Source organism: Lepisma saccharinum, chromosome 14 (assembly GCF_977018435.1).
Source record: "Lepisma saccharinum chromosome 14, izLepSacc3.1, whole genome shotgun sequence".
NCBI lineage: Eukaryota > Metazoa > Arthropoda > Insecta > Zygentoma > Lepismatidae > Lepisma > Lepisma saccharinum.
The window spans coordinates 48,366,804-48,386,890 of NC_139242.1; the positions used below are offsets into that span (position 1 = coordinate 48,366,804).

The 20,087-nt window shown below is 38.2% G+C and overlaps 1 protein-coding gene across 1 annotated transcript in view; it reads left to right on the top strand.

The window, feature by feature from the left end:
• The first annotated feature begins 8,036 nt into the window (after nucleotides 1-8,036).
• LOC145998861 (protein zer-1 homolog) overlaps nucleotides 8,037-20,087 on the top strand; it is a 68,643-nt gene continuing 56,592 nt past the window's right edge. The window contains exons 1-2 of the mRNA XM_083135540.1: nucleotides 8,037-8,227; nucleotides 12,583-13,381. Coding sequence (XP_082991666.1) covers nucleotides 8,182-8,227; nucleotides 12,583-13,381 — 845 coding nt within the window. The 5' untranslated portion in view covers nucleotides 8,037-8,181. The remainder of the gene's footprint in view (nucleotides 8,228-12,582; nucleotides 13,382-20,087) is intronic.

The following is a 20,087-nucleotide window of genomic DNA, read 5'->3' on the forward strand; positions in this document are numbered from 1 at the left end:
ATGGTAGCCATATTTGTTGATATGAACAAATTAAAATTAGTTACGCTGTCTACAGCGTTGCCACACTGTTGATTTCATACTTGGAGAGCATGGATCGTGTAAGAATGGCGGAAGAGAACAGTAAAAAAGTTGTTAATGTTGTACAGATTGTTAGGTGGAGTGTGCAGGAGGATGGCTGTGGGCTAATTAATAAACTTATGGATTTCAGTATATTGCCCAAAGAACGTGCTTACATGTGACAGCGACAATCACGATGTAGAAGAACTGATTTGATTACAGGTAAATTTGGCAACAGTACATCAATCATAAAATTGCAGGATACGAAAATGGCGTCTTCGATGATGAACGTTTGCCGTTAAAGTGCTACGAAAATAATATTTTTTATCGGTTCGTAATCACAATTACCGCAAAACCATTCAGGAATAGCCCCACTGACCATTCTCGGTAAGTTTAGGTTAAGTTAGGTTAGGCAAACATAGTTAAAATTTGGGCTCGAAAAAAACATGCACGGGTAGCCCAACAAACCATTGACGGATAGCCCCACGAACCATTCAGGTACGGTTAGGTTAGGTTAGGATAGGCAAACATAGTTAAAATTTGGGGTCGTAGTAATATCAGGAATGTATATTTCGTTTTTTAAGTATTGGAAACACAAAATCTTCCGCTAAATAATAATCGTGCCTATCGCGGACCACTCAATGTCACTTATTTTGCAATTTCTACACGTGACCCCCCAAACTTTAACTTCAAATTCGTGATTAGGAGGCCTCAATTAGTGAGTATGCGAAATATTACAAAAAATCGGGGAGAGGTCCTGTATTGTAAATTCGCTCCTTCATTAATTGTGGAAGCACCGAGCAGAAAGATTTGGTAAGTAAATGTGTATATTTTATCTTCTGTTTGCATGCTCATGAGGTGTTTTTTTTTAGTCACTTTACTTGGCGTAGGGACATTTGGTCAGTTGTAGGGACATTTTGACTACGTCTGTAGGGACATTGCCGAAAAATGGTTAGCAACACTGTCGGCTACCAGACGTCAGTGTACGTTCATGTTCACTTCTGTTCATTTATCAGTACGCGTGTTGCTTATACTGTGTTATTGTAATGTGCTTACTCGTGGCCAGTGCTTTATTGTGTGTTAATTGTTATTCATTCATTACTTATGTCGTTAAACAAATATAGTCTTGAACATAGAGTTTTTATGTACGATAATTACGTGAAAACGAATTCTTGCAGAAAAGTGGTCAGGGATTACGATAGACAGGATCTCTTGAACCTAAGAAACGTGTTGTATTGCTGTTGAAGGAAGTCATTTTCAACATCTCTTATAACACAGGAGGTTAGTGATCATCATTATTATTACTTTTAAATATCATTTTACGCTTTCGGTTTGCTTTATGCGCCGGGATGCTGTCTTCCCTTTCTGTCAACTGAGGATAAAGTAGCGATGTCTAATCTAAGATTAGATGTCAGAAATAAGGTGCCGGAAATATTTGTATTTGGGAGGACACCTTTTCCTGCATCCGTGCGACAAGGTACGTGCTTATTTCAATTGTAATTGTAACTGTAATTGTGAAAAGTGGAAACATTACAAAACAAGCGGTTTCTGTTACGGACTTCCTGAACGCAATTTGCCGGGACCTGTTGCATGAAGAGCCCGCGGAACGGCCGTCACGCTGGCGGTGAACGACTGAAATAACCTCCCTGTAATACGGGAGAAAAAATACGCGTGGAATGTTCTTGGCAACTAAATTTTTGTGTATGAATATGGTTCATTATTATTATCATCATCATTTATTTTAAAGATATACACACTGAAGCATTTGTATTTTTTATATTTACTGTCTCTTTTCTTCCGCTATAAACTAATCGCGGCGATGATGATAATGATGATTGCATGAAACGACAAGGGGAACCCCACAAAACTTTCTTAGTGCCATCGACATGAGTATAAGGCAACTTTCAAACCAATGGGACAAGCGACACGGGATGTTCACACTGTCACACTAGTGACACACACTTCCAGACTGTAAAATAGCATTCATTGCACATGAGGGTCCAAATAGCAAACGACACGTTCATATGGCGTATTCGCGTGCTACTTGTTACTTCGGTCGGAAAGCTCCTTAAAGGAAGGGTGCTCAGACCGAAGCGACACGCTACAGGGGGAGTTCCCAACTAAGTGACAAGCGACATGGTGCCTTCAGTCTATTAGCAAGCGTTTCTTGCGAACAACAGATGGGCGACACGATAAATCGTACATTACAACAACAGATCTAGGCGACACGATAAGCCACACGTGTCGCTTTGTCGCTTCTGCGTCGCTCAAACTGGGTCATTTCCAGTGGCGTAGCATGGACATTTCGGGTGGGAACGCCAAGTCCGAAGGAAGGGTCGGCCCTTTCTTGCTTGATAACTTACTTATGGTATTAGTCGCCACAGGTATTGTTTATTTGCCTGAAGTCAGCTGGGTTTTCAATAAAACATCATCCATGCATGTTTTAGCTAGAAAATTAGATGCCTCACTATGCCACAAATGTTTTGAACTCTGGTGTTTTATACCTTTCTGCATGACGCAAGTCATTAGAAAACCTACCTGAATCACAAGCGCCTTTGAACAACAGCAGACGTCATTGTTGTGATTGATCCAACTACTCATCGATTTGATTTATTTTACTTCGCTTTTCTACCACTTTTGGTTAATCGCGAGTATGAATACGAGTGATGATATTGATGAAGGGACACTGACAAAGAACACCCGTGCTCACGCTGGGATTTGAACCAGAGACCTCTGTCGTCTTGGCGCACTGTGCAAAGCAGAGTGGATGATCCAAATATCGTACACTCTACTGACGTAACAGTGCCGATTAGTAATTCAGACCACTGTTTATTACATCTTGAGAATGCTGATAAACATTTTAAAATAATTTTGTCCAGAGACCATTCGATGTTAAGAGTTTTCAAATGAATGCTAAACATTTCCATTGACACAATATTAAGCAGTTAGATAATAACGAAAAAATACAATAAAAAAAATTAATAGTTTTGCGGATTAAGTGGTAGAGCAGCAACACGCTGAATTTCTACCACGAGGACTTCACCAACTTACTTCACAAAAACTGTGTTGATCTTTTAGTTTCTAATGCACATCGCTGTTCGTGCGATAAATCATACAATGCAGTGACCATTAAGAAGCAGTATATTTGAGATTGGTAAAGTTACGTCAGTCAATATTGCGTATTGTAGCATCACATAGCACGAGTTGCATGAGAGCGAAGAACCGGGTAGAAATGCTACCGCTGTCGTCTGCTTCAGAAAGCAGGAAGGGTCACATGAACCAATCACGGTAGACCTCTCGTACGCCAGCGTAAGAGAGCCCATTTACGCGCGTGCTGTAGAAATGGAAGCTTTCCCTCCATAAAGGCAGCAAGGAATATAGAAGTCCCGTACGCCGAACCTGCTCGGCGTCAGGCCGGGAAAGGCATTGAAAAGAGATGCTAGAACGAGTGTTGAGAGTGGAGCGTTGCAAGCGGATCGCGAAAAATAGCTATTATAATGCCATGAAGGTCAAACATATTTGAAATTAGTCACGTTTTACTTTATAATCACAGCATTTTAGAATTTTTGAAATTTTAAATCTGGGAACGCCGGGCGTACGGGCGTACTATAACGCTACGCCACTGGTCATTTCCTCAATAGCTTGCAACATGTTGCCGTGGTTTGTTGTTCGCGTATACGCGATGCAATGAGTGTCTTGCTTTAGTGAGATTGCGCACCAAAGCGACAAGCGGCACGCGACACTTATCGCTTGAGGATTTCACCAACCGAACGCTGGCCTGTGCTTCCCGTCATGCCGCTACGATGTGAAATGTTGCTCTTGATTGGCTCCTTTCCAAGCAACATGTGTCACTTCGGTATGAAAGTTGCCTTGGACCGAATGACCCGTGTCGCTTTGGTGTGAAATCCTCGTATCGTTTGTCGCGTGTCGCTTTGGTGTAAAATCTCCTTGAGGAAACGGTGCAGTCAGAGCTTTTGTCCCTACGGTTCGAAAGGCTGCATTGATTTCCGACTGCTCGCTTTCAAGCGACATTTGTGGTTTGTCGTCTCGGTATGAAATATCTCTCAGGGTACTATTTATATTCTAATAACATAGAAAAATAAACTCTAATACACAGTCCAAGACCTGACGTCCGGAATCACATTGCGATGTTTCTTCTTGTGTTACGCATGCTATTTATTTATTAATTTTATTTTACTTTTCTTTCCAAATTAATGCCATTTCGTGACTGCAAATCACTCCACAAATATAACTGTTTCCATCAATTCACTTACCGCCTTTCTAGAGAAACAAATCTACACAATATATTCCAAAAACTAACAAAGCCTCATTACTTTCAAAACAAAATTAGCACCTGGGTCGATCGCACTGCCATCTACTTGTCATCGTCTCGGGGAACCAGTTTCTTGGGTCGTTTTCCACACTACGTTATTCAAGGCGCTGTACCAATATATAAACAACTACAGAGCTCCTTCCATACGTCCATACTTAACAGTAAGTAGGAGTCAGTCAACATGAAAGGTTTCTGAAGGCGTTCTCCACACCCAAACTCGCCTGGTGGTCTGGAATGCAGATTTGCCAGACCAGATTTGCTCCACTGCTTCTGTGTCCAGCCTCTGTTCTTGCTTGATTGATTGAATTGGTCTTTTAAGTCCACTTTATGCACAGTAAGGCTAATCGAGACTGGACCTACAGTTTAAAGTGGGATCCGAACAGGTGCGTCGCCTGATAATGTTCGCATGAGCACGTGAACACTCATGTATATGTTCTAAATTACGTACATATTAAATGCACACACACATATATATTTCTTCGAAATAATACTTTTTTGATCAGTGACGTGCGGTGACGTCGACACTTGGAGTAGCTGTCAGTGGCGTTCTCAAGGGGGGGTGGGGTTGGTGTGGGTCACACCCCTGCCCCCTTTAGGGCCCAGTATTCCTAAAAAAAGAATGTCAATAACAGGAAAAGATTACAAAATGATGAATGAGTACTAAAAAAGTACACGTAAACCCCACCCACGTTCGAAAATAAAAAGCGATTTGATTTGACTACTAAGCCAGAGATCCTGGGTTCGAATCTCGGCTTGGCCATGGGTATTCTTTGTGTGTGTCCCTTCATCAATTTTATCGTATCATCTTCGCGATTAGCCAAAAGTGGCGGAAAAACGAAGTAAAATAAGCCAAATCGAGCAATCAATCAATGAATTGATTTCATTTTTGTTACTTAGGGTTGATTTCTTGACACATTTGGTTAATAGCGAAGATGATACGATAAAATTAATGAAGGTACAAACACAAAGAACACCCATGTCCAGGACGGGGTTTGAACCCGGAACTCCTGGTGTTGTAGCGCGCTGTGATAACCACTCCCGCACAGTTGGTTGATTTGGTGTTTTAAGTTTACTTTATGCACAGAAACAAAACAGGAAACAAAACACACATTTTTGTAGTTTCTTCAATAATATTAATTTGGCTTTTTGAGTTCTGAGATACATTTTTCATTCCAAATTATTTCATTATTCACTGCAGAGTACAACACATAGGACAAGAATGCGCACTCATCACGGGTTCGAATCCTGGTTTGGATTGTTCATATGAGGTCCCTTCATCAATTTCTTCATATCATCACTCATCCTCATTTTCGCAATAACCAAATGTGTCAGAAAAGCGAAGTAAAATAAACCAATCCAACAACAATATGAACGCGCGTTCTCTTGCCCAAATAAATACATCCGTATTTATGACTTTTAGAGGCCAAGAGTAGTATATTTAAATAAAACCCTACTAAAACGAGAGTGAGAGAGAGCCCGAGCACATATTTGTAATTTAATCATTATATATTCCATACTTGAAAAAAAGAAAGAAAGCATAACATTATTGTCTGCACATAACACGTTCCCATTTCATAAATGATAAAACTACATCCCATATTATACATACATATTGTACAACGTGTAAAATATGTAAATACAGAGAACTGCAGAAAATTTTACCCTGAGTTCTTTAGAGGATTTACAAAAAAATCTATGAGAAACCAATCCCCTATCTGTCCTATAGGAGATAGACTGGGGGATCTGAAAGCACGGGCTTTCAACCATTGCAGCGGGGAGAGAGGGCAAGGGAGGTAGAGGTAGAAATCTTCCTTTTCTTTCGGGCGGCCGTTTCTACCTGGAAACTGGTCAGGCGGAAGAAGAGCGAAGCGAGCTAGAGTATCCAGCCAGCTTTGCCCGCGGAGAACACCGATGGACGAGAAGAGCGTGGAGAAAAAGGTGTTGCATATGAGCTGTGGTGGCTTTAACAAGACAATAAATATTGTGATTTGAATATAATTCGAGATGTGAGATTGATTGATCTATCTCTGCTAGACTAGCTACTCCTCAGTGCAGTGGCGAAGATATAGTACAAGCAATGCAAGCACTGCTTGCACAATTAAAATATTATTTAATGTACTTAACGTTGAGTGCATTATTTATTTTCTATCGCACTCGATTTCGCGAAATTTTACGACCGCAAATTCTCTCCGCAGCCCGTTGGCAAGCAGCAACCTCTCTGCTTGCAGCCACTGTGCGGGAAACCAACGCTTCTCAAGTATCATATGGCGAAGGGTAGATGCTGGTGAAGGTACGGTCCCCAAACCACTAATAAAAGCTCTGCTTTTCGGAGCTTTTCGGCTTCTCGAAAACACCCGAGCCAAGCAGAAAGCAGACACTACTATCAGAAAACATATAAGTGTTAACATGATCTCGAAGATGTATATTTGCTTTATTATAAACACAGAATTATTGAAATAAATTATTATAACTGTTCCAAATTCCATGTAGATAAACTTTAAAGCATTACTTTGAGTTTCAAGATTTGTAAAACGTGTCAATAATGTCGACGTTCAGGGATTAAGACAAACATGGTGTTCCGGCACTGGGGAGCGCTGGAATCTGCAGAACAGCTGGCTGTTGTCCGCTTCACACTTCTCTTGTCTCAAATTACAACGCACGCCAGTGTTGACAACTACCAAATAATTTACACTATATTTATCGTAAGTTTTCATACAAACAATGAACTGATGTTTTTTTTCGATAAAACGTATGTAAAAAAAAGCAATGAAACTCTCTTCTGAGACCTGCAAATAGCAAAAACGTTAAGTCATAAATGCTATCCAACTCGAAATATTATTTTTATTAATATAATACATTATTAAAAAGAAGAAACAGCGCATGTTCTTCCTATTGTAATGGCCTATTATTCGAAAGCTTAATTAATTTTAAGCTTCAAGTCAGTTCTATTACTCCCCCGTGAACATTAATTTTTACAACGAGGTTGACATCACTTTTCTGTTAGCTTCTGAGCTTTTCGGAATATTTTCCATTTATGTGGGAAGAACGAGTGGTTGAAGTGAGTGTTCTCTTTTGTGAAACAAACATGAATATTTCAAATTTCGTACGGGAAGCTGTAAGTAATAGCAAGTATTTTATTATCAATAACGTGACAAGAATTTTGAACTTAGCAGTATGGCCGTTGAGAGAGGAGTTCATGGATATATTATTATTATTTAAAATGTCCTTTCTTTCCTAGAAAAACTGGGGCAATGGACTGTATAATTTATATACCCCCCCCCCCATTTTTCGGAGTACTGCATTGCTTTCCTTCCTCTTAAGACCACGCTTCGCTACTGCCTCAGTGCACGTCACTGTTTTTGATGTTCGAGTATACACACACACAATTTAGTCTGATACGACGTCTTTCACGTCTGATAACTTTTTTAGATAGTTGGTAACACTGACTCCCATTGTGTTCCACGGTTGCGATGAACACAATGGCTGTGTTGTGTGTTTTGAACTGGCAGCTAAGGGGCTGTTGGCCACTATCCCCCGAAAATGTTCAATGCCCTGTGCGAACATTGTGGTGCGAACCCTGATCCAAGCGGCAATACTTCTTACATTCGGCACCAGGGCGCAGCATATACGTACTTACCACAAGTGATGATGAGTGGTGCCACCTAGCGTTGAAAGCAGACAACTTTGCATCGTCGTCGAAGGCTGGAGCTGTATAAAGTTGTTTTCTTTTGTGTACCTTTTCAGGAAATTAGTGATATTTATTAATATAATTTCGATTAGGAGCATCATGGATGAGTTTGAATGCTGATAAACTCTGGAATCCTGTCATCTGTAAAGGTACGATACTCTGTTATTACGGTGATAGTTATATACGAAAACGAACTTTAGTATGTAATTTAGCGATAATATGTTGTTGTCTTTCTTATTTTATGATGCTAAGGCAGATATTGTTCGTGAAAGTGCTCAAAATCTTACTGTTACACATAAAAGGAAGTTTTATAGGTGAATATTTTGACTTATTATTTTTTTTTTCGTGTATGCGACACAGCTGACAGTGGCAAGGAACAGTTATGGTTATAGCATTCTGCAGGAACTTTGCATTCAAAATTAAAGGGAATAATAAAAGATTTTTAATGCCCTGGTTGAATGAAATTTAATTTTTGTGAATATTGTATTCTAGGTGTGTTATTTTATACACAATGTATATTTATCATATGACATTACGTGTCGTACAACAGTGATACGATAGATTTCATTCGTATAATCATTTTCTGTATATTCACCAATAAATCAATGTAGTTTTTGATTTGCTTTCGATCATGGTTACAAACCTTGGAATTTTATACATTGAGTATTTCATTTATGTATTTTCTTATTTTACGACATCTTCCTACCTCTAGATTAATTGCGTCAAGGATGACTGGTGAATTACAGAAAGAGATGAGGACAGTGCTCGAAGTGGAAATTCCTGATGGGGGAGATGCTGTATACATGGAGAAAATGCAGTAGGGAGGGATACTTTTGCAATGGGCAGGGGAAGCTTTTTGGAAAACTTATTAACAATGGGGATAGCATCCACCCCCCACCCCTGCTTAGTCCTCCCACATCAAGCACTGGATGAGGGAACAAGCACAATGAATCATTACATATCCAGGACTCCAACCTACAACTCTAATTTTCTGGCATACACTCTGCCATGTAAGCTGGCAAGGTATTACATTTGCATATTTACAGAGTGGCTGGCTTACCAGGCTTCAAGATAGCTTTTTAACCACATTTGAAATTCCACATGTGCAGGACGTGACCTGGCCTGTTCTGATATCATGGACACTCATGTTTGTGACTCACTGCTACAGATCCTGGAAAATTCCAAGATGCTACTTGGCACTACTTCTTCTGACTGACACAATAATTTTCATTGTGATTTGCCCACGTACCTTTAAAATTTTTCTTGATGGCCAGATTTTGGATATAAATTTACACTTACACCCCCCCCCCCCAATGGAAAATTCTGGATGAATCCCTGTTTCACTGAATATACAGTATGTAACATTCTTATTTGTACACACGGATTTTCAAAGAAAATGCTGTGTTAAAACTATCCAAGCCGGGAAACGACTGTTACTCATTTATTCTGTAATTGTTGACATTTGTACTTACCTATTCTGCATTGCAAAATATTGTTTAACAGGAGATTTCACTTTTTTTTAACAAAATTAGTATCTATTGTCGACATATTGAGTAATTATTGTTCGTTGTGTTATACTTCCTGAACACACAAATTGGTTTGCAAATCTTGACTAGTGTTGTCGATAAGCTGTGTTTCAAATGGCAAAGCAGTGTTTCAACCTTCTTAACAGAAAAATTCCCGCATAGCCCCGAAAACCATTCGAGATCGTATGACCATCCACGAATAAACCCAAAAACCATTCATGCTTAGCCCCAAAACCACTCTGGATCGTATAACCATCCACGAATAGTCCCACGCACCATCATGGTAAGGTTAGGTTAGGTTGGGCAATATAGTGAAAAAACTGTGTGTTTGGAAACACTTACCGAGGATTAATTCAGATCATCAGATGCTCGCAACATCTGGTTCAAGTACATGGATGGAAATGCAAGCAACAGCTTGCGACATTATTATAGAAAAATACATGAATTAGTGGCCAAATACATTGAAAAATGCAAGAAAACACTTCTACGACCAAAATTCCACAGAAACTCAATTCCGTAAGTACTTTCTCCTGTAAATTGAAGAAATCTGTTTCCCGGCTTTGACATTTTTACCAATGCTTTAATATCTGAAAGGAAATACACTCTTTTAAATTGTTTCTTTACAATTCAATAACTAATATCATTAGGAACATAAAATCTTACCCAAATTCTGTATAACCAATGACAATAATAAATTAAATGAAACTGAAAGAGAAACATGCCATTTTTGTACAACTTTTCTATTCGTACACTTAATTATATAAAATAAAAAAGTATATTCAGAGCAAATTGACTGACAGTTCAAATACTTTGATGCGTATCCTTTGGCTTTAATTACTTCTTGACTCCTGTTCTTCATAGAATTAACCAGTTTCCAACATGTTACAGAGCTTATTTTATTCCACTCGGCTTGCACAACAGTTTTCAACTCTTGTTTCAACTTGATGCCTGCTTTATGGACTCGCCTCTTCAAAATTGCCCATAAATGCTCAATGGGATTTAAGTCGGGACTTTGAGCTGGTGTTTGTAGTAGTTTGGGCACATTCCATATTAGCCAATTCATGTTAACTCGTGCCTTATGCTTACTGTCATTGTCTTGTTGGAATCTGAAGATAGGCAGCATGTCCATTTTTTGGACACTGCTTTACATTGTTCTTCAATATGTCCAAATAGACATACATGTATGCATCCATGATACCATCAATAAACTGGATGCTACCAACACCTTTGGTTGACATACAGCCCCAAATCATTAATGACCCACCACCGTGTTTAACTGTTGGAACTGTGTTAATGTGATCATTGTCTTTATTTGATTTTCTCCAGACCCTATTTATCCCATCTGACCCGTATATATTAATCTTTGACTCGTCTGACCATATGACACTATCCCAAAATTCCTGGTCCTTGTGGATGTGCTCTTTCGAGAATGAAAGTCTATTACTGCGATTCACCTTATTTACATACGGCCTTTCGTGGTATTCTGCCATGATATCCATGCTTGCACAAGCCACGTTGGACAGTTTGATCGGACATCATCTTGCCAGCAACATTTTCTACTAACGGTCATAACCGTGGAACACTTAGTTGGGGGTTTTCTCGCACTCTTTTTAAAATAAAGCATTTGTCACATTTATTCAACCATCTCTCTTTTGGTTTTCTCGGCACATTCTGTGTTGAACCTTCCTCTCTAAATTTGTTTACTATGTATTGAACTGAGGAGTGTAATTTATTGACTGTTGGTCCAATTTTTCTTAACGAATTAATCTCTAAGGGCCAAATTTATAATAACATCCTTCAAATCGGAACTAAGTTCCTTCACCTTGCCCATTTCAAACACGCTGATAGATAGACGATAGGCCTACAACAATACCTACGCCAGCATTCCACTTGAAAGGGAGCACGCCTGCACGTTCAAACTGCACTAAATTGCCTGAATAACGGTGGCTCTGTATGTGAGGAATATTGAAACTCATGCCTGTACGAATAACAATGTTTCATGAAACAGCGTGTTTTTCTCTTTTCACACAAATTATATGCTCTGTTTATACACTTTGAACATACATTTTTATTCACATTTGTTGGTGAAACCTTCATTAACATTTTTTCGAGGTACATATGAAAATGATTACATTTACTAGCAGATATGACATTTTTTCCTCGGAAATTCTATGTGGACGAATAACAATGTTACATACTTTGTATCACTGTCTTAAATGCCAACATAGAAGATGAAAATTTTGAGAAAACATGAAGTTGTGACATTTTGTCACTTTTAACACATGTCTTGCCTTCCAAGTTTTAGGACCTCAGAAAGTGATAGAAGACTATAAAAATGTATTAACTAGGAGTATTTGGAAATCCAACATTTTTTTTCTCACCTCCCTACTATTTATAAAACTTATGAAGTTGAAATGAAGCTAAGTTTGAAGTCAGTTCTTTGTGAAAGTTCTCAATCAACCTTAGACTGTCATCAGTGGAAGTGCATTGCATAAATTTATTACATATCCTCATTTACTTTCAATTGAACCTTGGGCATGGTCTCTAATTTGTGTAATTTATACAGAAGTCATAGGCCCCCAAAATTTTCAGGTTTCTTACTTTCATTAATATCCTGCGACCTGAGAAACTAATCGATAAATTGTGATTTTGCAAATGTTACAGTTATTTTTAAAAAAATAATCCTGGATGCCATTATTATGTGATTAAAATCTTTTCGAATGTGCCCCCCCCCCCCACAAAGTTAAGCCCCATGTTTGATTCTGGCCCTGCAAAATTAGGCCCAAAATTTTGTCCATGGCAGGTCATTCATATTAGGTGGCAAGCTAAAAAGTACCGCTGCATTTTTAATTTTGAACACTATGATTTGCACTGCAAACGATTTACAAAATTTATTAAATAATTTAAATATAATAATTAAATGTGCCAATTATTACCAAATGTTCTAACAATTTTTATGTACATTCCACCCTTTTCAGGAAGATATTTTGAAAGAGGCCAGATGTCCACATTGCATCTCTTCCTCCCAGTATACGAAGACAGCACACCAGAGACGCTTTTGGATCTATGCTTTAAATATGTAGTGCACCATGTAGAAACCTTTTGCACCGAGGACATTTTCACGAAGGATTTTAAGTTGAAAGAAGGGGTAACTTTCCCAAGTGAGATATGTGAGAAGGTACTGGAAGTGTATCAGGAGTCAGGATACAATATAGATGATAGATTCGTGAATATCTTTCAAGATCCCCAGACGACAAGGCTTCGGAGGGTTCGCTTGAGAAATTCCAACATCACAGATGACGGCTTGTGCGTACTCTTAAATCATAAGCTAACTGAACTAGAGCTCTCAAACTGCGTAAACGTTACCGAAGGTTCTCTAGTGCATATCAATGAGTATGGCGACACGCTTCTCTCTCTGATAGTTGGAACGTCCGTGCGCCTGCTTCCCGAGTCTCTGCGTTCGGAAGATCTGTCCCAAGTGTCGAACGGAGTAGAGGATCTGTATAATACTGTATACCGTAGTAGAGGATACATTTTGAAGACACCCAACTTGAGAAGGCTGACTGTGAGGGGTTTGTTTGTGCAAGGAGAGAAGACGTACTTTCCTCTCCTCCTTCTACCGCTTGTGAATCTTACTCACTTGGATCTGTCTGGGTGCTTCGATTTAGGAGACTTGTCATACTTGTGTGAACTGAAAAACCTTTTATCACTTGTGCTGTACAATGTGCAAAGGTTGCAGGATGCAATAGGATCGCTTTGCAAATTAACAAATTTAAGGTAAGTTTTTTGTGTGTGTTATTTATATAAGGGTCAGTCCATGTCAAATCAACTAATTTTAAAATAAGTGGTTGCATGACCATTTTAGAAAAATGTATTTTTTAATACATAGGTTTGTACATGTTTCTATATATCAAAATCGATGTTCAAAAAGAAATTCCTGTCCTTGGTTCTCCTGGGGTGGCCATTTTTCCAACATTGCACGTGGCAGTTTACACAAAACTTAATATCTCAAAAACCATTACAGCTAGAGACCTGAAACAAAATTCATTTTGTAGCTAATGTAGTATATTTTCTATGATATTCAAGTATGCTTTCTCAAAATTGCATCCTAAGTATGAAAATTATGACTGAAATTTGGGCAACAATAGTTGAAAAATTGGATTTTTAAGCCAAATTTTCTTAATGAATGGGTTTGGTGTAAGGTTAATTTTTTTTTCTAATGTGTAGACCTACATGAAGGGTGTCTGTAATTGAAATTTCAATGCTTAGAAGAATTTTGAGTTTTCAGGGTTAATTATCTCAGATGGGTCCTCGTGAAAAAAATCTGAAATTTCGCATTAAGAAAGCCCTGCATAAACCTCAGTAAACTGTAAAAATCTCAACTTTTAGATTCAACTCGTTTGGTCAATATAGGTAGCGTATATGACCTAAATTGTTATGTTTCGGAGTAAGATTAAGCTACATGCATACATAAAATAGTGAAGCCTTTTCTTTTTTAAAATTGGGTTAAAGAAGCCTCAGAAAATATAGGCTAGTAACATAGGATTTTATTACTTGACTTACCAGAAATTACAACGTACAACAATTGAAGAACTGCAAAATCTCATTGCAAAGGATTTGATTTATTTGGTACCCACTTGGTTCTCAATGTTTTATTTACTGGAACCAAGCATCAGCAAGTGGTTTTTTTTTTTTTTTTTTAATATAGCAATGCATGCAGCTTAAAGGTAGGCTATTTATTTTGGATGATTAGATGTGGTACAAGACATGATTTTATGTTTCCTTTACTTTCCACTTATTTTTTCCAAGGAAAGATTGAATTGTTTTATTTTACTTCGCTTTTTGTGTCACTTTTGGCTAATTTGCGAAGATGGGTATGAGTGATTATGTGATGATTTTGATGAGTGGACACTCAGAAACATCTGTGCTCAGGCTGGGATTCGACCCCTGGTGTTGTAGCACGATGTGCTAACCACTCCACCACGGTGACCGGCTTAAAAGAAAGACATTCATGAAAGTAGATATGAGGCATGCACAGCAGAAGCTTTCAAAGACATGTTTTAATAGGATGTGAGGCAATCCTGGAATTGATCTGTGCACAGTGGCGTATGCTGGGTTTAAAACCTTGGCTATCTCTTTTTATCATTATGTTCAAATGGGAGACTCTTTTTCGTTCAATTTCTTGGATTTTAAGGTGATGTGACATTGCGATTAAAATACATACATTACAATTTACTAATATAATTATAAAAATATCACTGTTTCATTAATATAAAAACAATATGGAAAACATTTCAAATATTTCATGGTTATTTATAAAATATAGAGGCCCATATTTTGAAATATTTATGTAGGCCTATGTGCGAGAATAAAATATACACGTATAATAATCTTCTTACCTTGAATATTTAATTTGGACAGGAACTCCATTCTTTTCTTGGCAACCTCTGTGGTAAAATGGTTATTAGTACAGCGCACTACAATGCCAGGGGTCCCGGGCTCAAATCCAGGCATGGACATGGATATTCTTTGTGAATGTCCCTTCATGAATTTAATCGTATCGTAACTCATCCTCATCGTCGCGATTAGTGAAAGTGACAGAAGAGCATTGCAAAATAACAAATCAAATCCATTCTTCTCTTCTTTGCGATGCCAGAGGCCTGCATATCTTCATGATTTGAAATTTATCCTCATGCAAAAGCAGAGTAAATTGTTTCTGCAATAGTTCGTTAATTATGTCATTCATTTTCATTCACTACACGACGCAGCACAGATAATTCAAAACATATTTACGCTATTCACTCACTCAATACACTTAAGAAAATCCACACAGTAAGAAACCTAATTTTCTTAAAACTTCATTCAACGCGATGTCCACTCACAAAATGCCCTTTGTCATCTACGGCCAGTCAGTCTACCCCAGCTAGTCATAAACAAAGCAGCAGAGGGGTTGAAAACATCGTTGAAGGTCAGCGGCCTGTGAGTTCTGCATGTGTTCGATGGGACAGTGTTGTTTTGGCCTAGAGGACAAATTCCCTATCACATGCCGGCCACTCTTTTCCCATTCCTGTAATAGTAATTTAGTTTCAAAATTTCCCTTACCTGGGAAAATCCCATACTGGTTAGCGCATTGGCATCGCTGTAAGGTTTTACCGCCGTTGTAAAACAAAGCGTTCCCTGTCTAAGAAGCCACTACAAATACATCACCGACTGCCTTCAGGCGCTGGTCGGCGAAGAATTTAATCGCTGAAGTCTGGTGGTAGTTTTAAAGGAAAGGAGTCCATCCCCATGTATAGAACAAGCAAAACAAACCTTGGACGAAAAATCCCAGCGCAGCCTTTTCTTCCCTTCAGCTCGGGCCATAAGGAAGCATGGTTCATTCTCCCCCTCCTCTCCTCGAGGGAGTACGGTGCACAGGAGTCGCGGGTTTTATACTATAATTTTTTCCCGCTGTCGTTGTTTGAGAGTGAAGCATCAGTCACATTTGATAGTCGATTATTTTCTGTATTTAATCTGGGCTTCGGCGATAGCCTAGGTAGCCTAGAATATACGTGCCTGGATGAACATTCTGTTCTGTCGTTAGTGAGACCTTTGTAAAGTAAAATCAGTGTGTGCAGTGTTCGTCTTTTGTATTATTTAATGGATCGTTCTTTGTTTCCTCATTTCAAAATGTGTAGGATGTAAATGTCACAAACCATGTCTTAAGTAGAAAATATCGAAGGACGTACATAATTTGCCGGTGCTTGATAGAGTGGGGGGAAGGGGGTGAACTAAACCACTATCCTGTCTAGGGGCCCAAAATATCTACCTACTAGCTCTTCGACACAATCTGATTCAACATCAGCAAATCTTAAAACGATAGTAGTCATTTGCTCCATGAGTGTGAAATCTTTGGTGTAAACAGCTAATTTGATTTTTTTAAATAGCAATTTTGACTTTGTTGCACAGTAATTGTACCTGTTAATTTTGAATTTTAGGACTTGGATGATAATTGTAAATCTCATTTTTTTGTTATGTATGAATATTCTTTTAGTATTAAATATTTGATGCAGTGGTGTAACAAAATTGTAAAGTACGCGTCCGCAAGAAACAAATTTGGGTCCCTAATGTACAGTCAGATTCTTCTAGGAAATGTATGTAATTACTTAGAATGGCTGGCTGTGGCTACACTTACATTAATAATTATACAAATTGATACTCTACCTGTGAATTTTCGCATGTTACAGCTTAACTTTCTTTAAAAAGAAGAAAAGTCAAATACGTGGGCCAGACAAAAATTTAGTTGCACACCCCGTCAAAAATTTTGGTACAGGGATTTTTTCTTGCAACGGGTTGGCAACACTGCAGACATGTATCTGTGACACGTGACGTAGCGGCATTGACGAGACAATTGGAGGTTGCTTGCTAACCAGTCGTGAACATGTTTCGACAGCTGCACGTGGCGTCCAAAGTGGAAGTGTGTGCAGTGATTCGGTTTTTGTGACCAAGAGGGTGTAACTGCACAGAAATATATCGGCAGGGACACGAAGTGTATGGTGAAAATTCAATATCGCGTCAAGCTATCGCAAAGTGGTGCACCATGTTTGAGAACGGACGTACAGATATCGATGACGCTTACCGTGAGGGAAGACCATCAACTTCGACAAATGTGGAGATCTATGCTTGCATGAATGAACTCATTCTTGCAAACAGACGCGTAACAATAGACAAAATTGCAAATGAACTCTGTATTTCACTTGGAAGTGTGCATACGATCATTGCCGAGCATCTCAAATTCCGTAAAGTTTGTGCGTGATGGGTGCCTCGGCTATTGACGGACGAACACAGTTCTTATGCATTTTTGAAACGTTATCAACATGAAGGATGGGAGTTTTTGGACAAAATTGTGACAGGAGTCGAGTCATGGGTTCATCATTTCTCACCTGAAATGAAATGCAGCCCTCGAGTGGAAACATCCCATGTCCCAGACTCAAACAAAGTGCCGAACAGTTCCATCTGTGAGGAAGATAATGTTGATGCTGTTTTTTCGACAGAGAAGGTGTGCTGTATACCGAATTCATGGCGAAGGGTGCCATGATTAATGCATAGTCTTATTGTGAAACTCTAAAACGATTGTGAAAAGCACGTAAAGATCAATGGCCAGGTAAACTTTCGAAAGGCATTGTGCTCCTGCATGACAATGCAAGACTAACGTCAGATCTTCTGTGAAAGTTTCGGTGGGAAGTGTGGGATTACCCCCCTTATAGCCCAGATTTTGCACCTTGTGATTTCCATGTTTTCAGACCCATGGAAGAAGGACTTGCAAAGCGACGATATCACTCGGATGACGAGGTGCAAGCTGCAACCCATCATGGTTATCAGTTGTTGGACGTGGCTTCCTTGCAGCAGGCACAGACAAACTTGTGACACGCCTCGACAAATGTTTAAATAAAGGAGGTGATTATGTCGAAAAGTAGCTTTTATATGGAACTTTTATGTGCAAATAAAAGTTTCGTGAAAGTTTGCTCCTGGTTTGTTGTTTCATGCTGTGCAACTTTTTGACTGATCCACGTGCTTACTTACCCCCCTCCCCTGCCCCTGTTAACAGCTGGGTGGATAAAAATAATGATTTTTATTTAGAAAATAAATTTTTGATATATTTTTTATTTAAAAAATACGCTTAAAATTGCTTGCATGTTTTTTGGCACCATACACATAGACATATATTTTTTATAGAAAGTTTTTTTTTCTGATAAACGGCACTGTAAAATATTTGAACAGTTTGATTAAAGCAAATCAAAAATTACATTTAAATATGCATTTCTATGTTTCTCGTACTGAATATAATGAACCTTATATGAAAATATTTGTTGAGTGTGTTAATGAAACTATAATTTCAGTAACTTTTCTTCCTGTGTATATAGAATATTCTAGATGTACTCTATACTTATAACTTAAAATATTTTTTAGTCTTTGTAGCTGAATTTTAGTGTTTTTAATGATAGCAAAATATCAGCTGCCATATTTATTTACAGTTTAATGATAATGACACTATTTACAGTTTAACATGATTAGTGTTTTGTATATTATTCTATAAAGACGAAATTACTATTTTGGCCTATAAAAATATTGAATTATAAATGAAACGAAATTTAAGTGTTTTTTCAGATGAAATATTACATTTCTTTTCGTATGAGTTTCACCCCATGAGTACATATATTTTGTTTTTGTTATTTCCTTTCTTAGAGCCTAATAAACACCATTAAATGATTACGAGATTAATGTACTTTTACAAAAGTGATTCTGATATCTACAAATTTCTTGTTTACATTATTCTGTAAGTTTATTCAATGTGATTTTTTACAATAGATTTCCCCAATTTAAATCTTGATTTAAACCATCCTGATTCAAATCAAACCACCTTGCTTAACAGCAGGGAATGACACTTTTACTTCACATCATCATTAGATCATGCCTTTCTCGTTCAAAGTGAGATTACCGAGTCCTCTAAATTTTGCCTGAATCATACCATTCTACACTACCTTCCAGGAGTTTTTCCTAAATTTCAATTTTGAGAAAGATAGTTCTTTTTTCATGGTTGTTACTGAAGAGTAAGAAACAAACAGATTGCGGTACAGGATACAGAGAACACTGGAAGTTAGAGTAGAGTTATGTAGGAGAAGATACTTTGCCAAAACACTTGATTTCAGATTTAAGCACATTCCTTAAACATAGAACTTGATCAGGAAATTCGGAAGATAAATCATCTTCATACCTATTACAGAGGGAAATCACTGCATCTGAATTTGTAGGAAGGAAGGAAGAACTGTTAATATTATCCATGCCCTTCTTCAGTTGGTAACAACGGAAGCATTTAAATGCCCCACACCTTGCTCCTTGGCAGTTTGAGGTGTTTTATTGTTAAAACATTAAAATCGGGTAGGCTATGGAAGGTCATGAGACAGAAGAAAAGCCAAGACAAAGCACTTTCTATTCAAGAAAAGAATAAATGGATAAAAATTTCCAAGCAATTTTCGTTGTTGTTTCACATGAAAAATGAGATAATAATTTTGACTTTTTTGGGGCCCCTTAGGCTTCGGGCTCCTGCCCACCTCTATGTTATGCCTATGATTTGACGTATCCATTCAAACTTTAATGTTAAACTAGAATAAAGCCAGATAAAAAACAAAATATTTTAATATTTTTGCTCACAAAAATTAGCCTTTTCTATTTTTCTCACTTCTGTTTATTACGTTTTTCGTATCAACCTCATAGAACGCAAATCCCAGTGTGGTTGCCCACTACGCCCACCCCTTGCTTTGCCAATGGTTATACAATCTCAAGGCACCTGCTACTAGCAGAAATTCAAATATTTCCATGCGTAGTGAAATATAATGTCCGTTGGCAACACTGACAGTGCTCGCATCTGACTAGGAACTACATCGAGTCTCACGTGACTTCTTAGAACCTGAGTAAAGAGAAAGACCTTGCAGGCATTGATGCC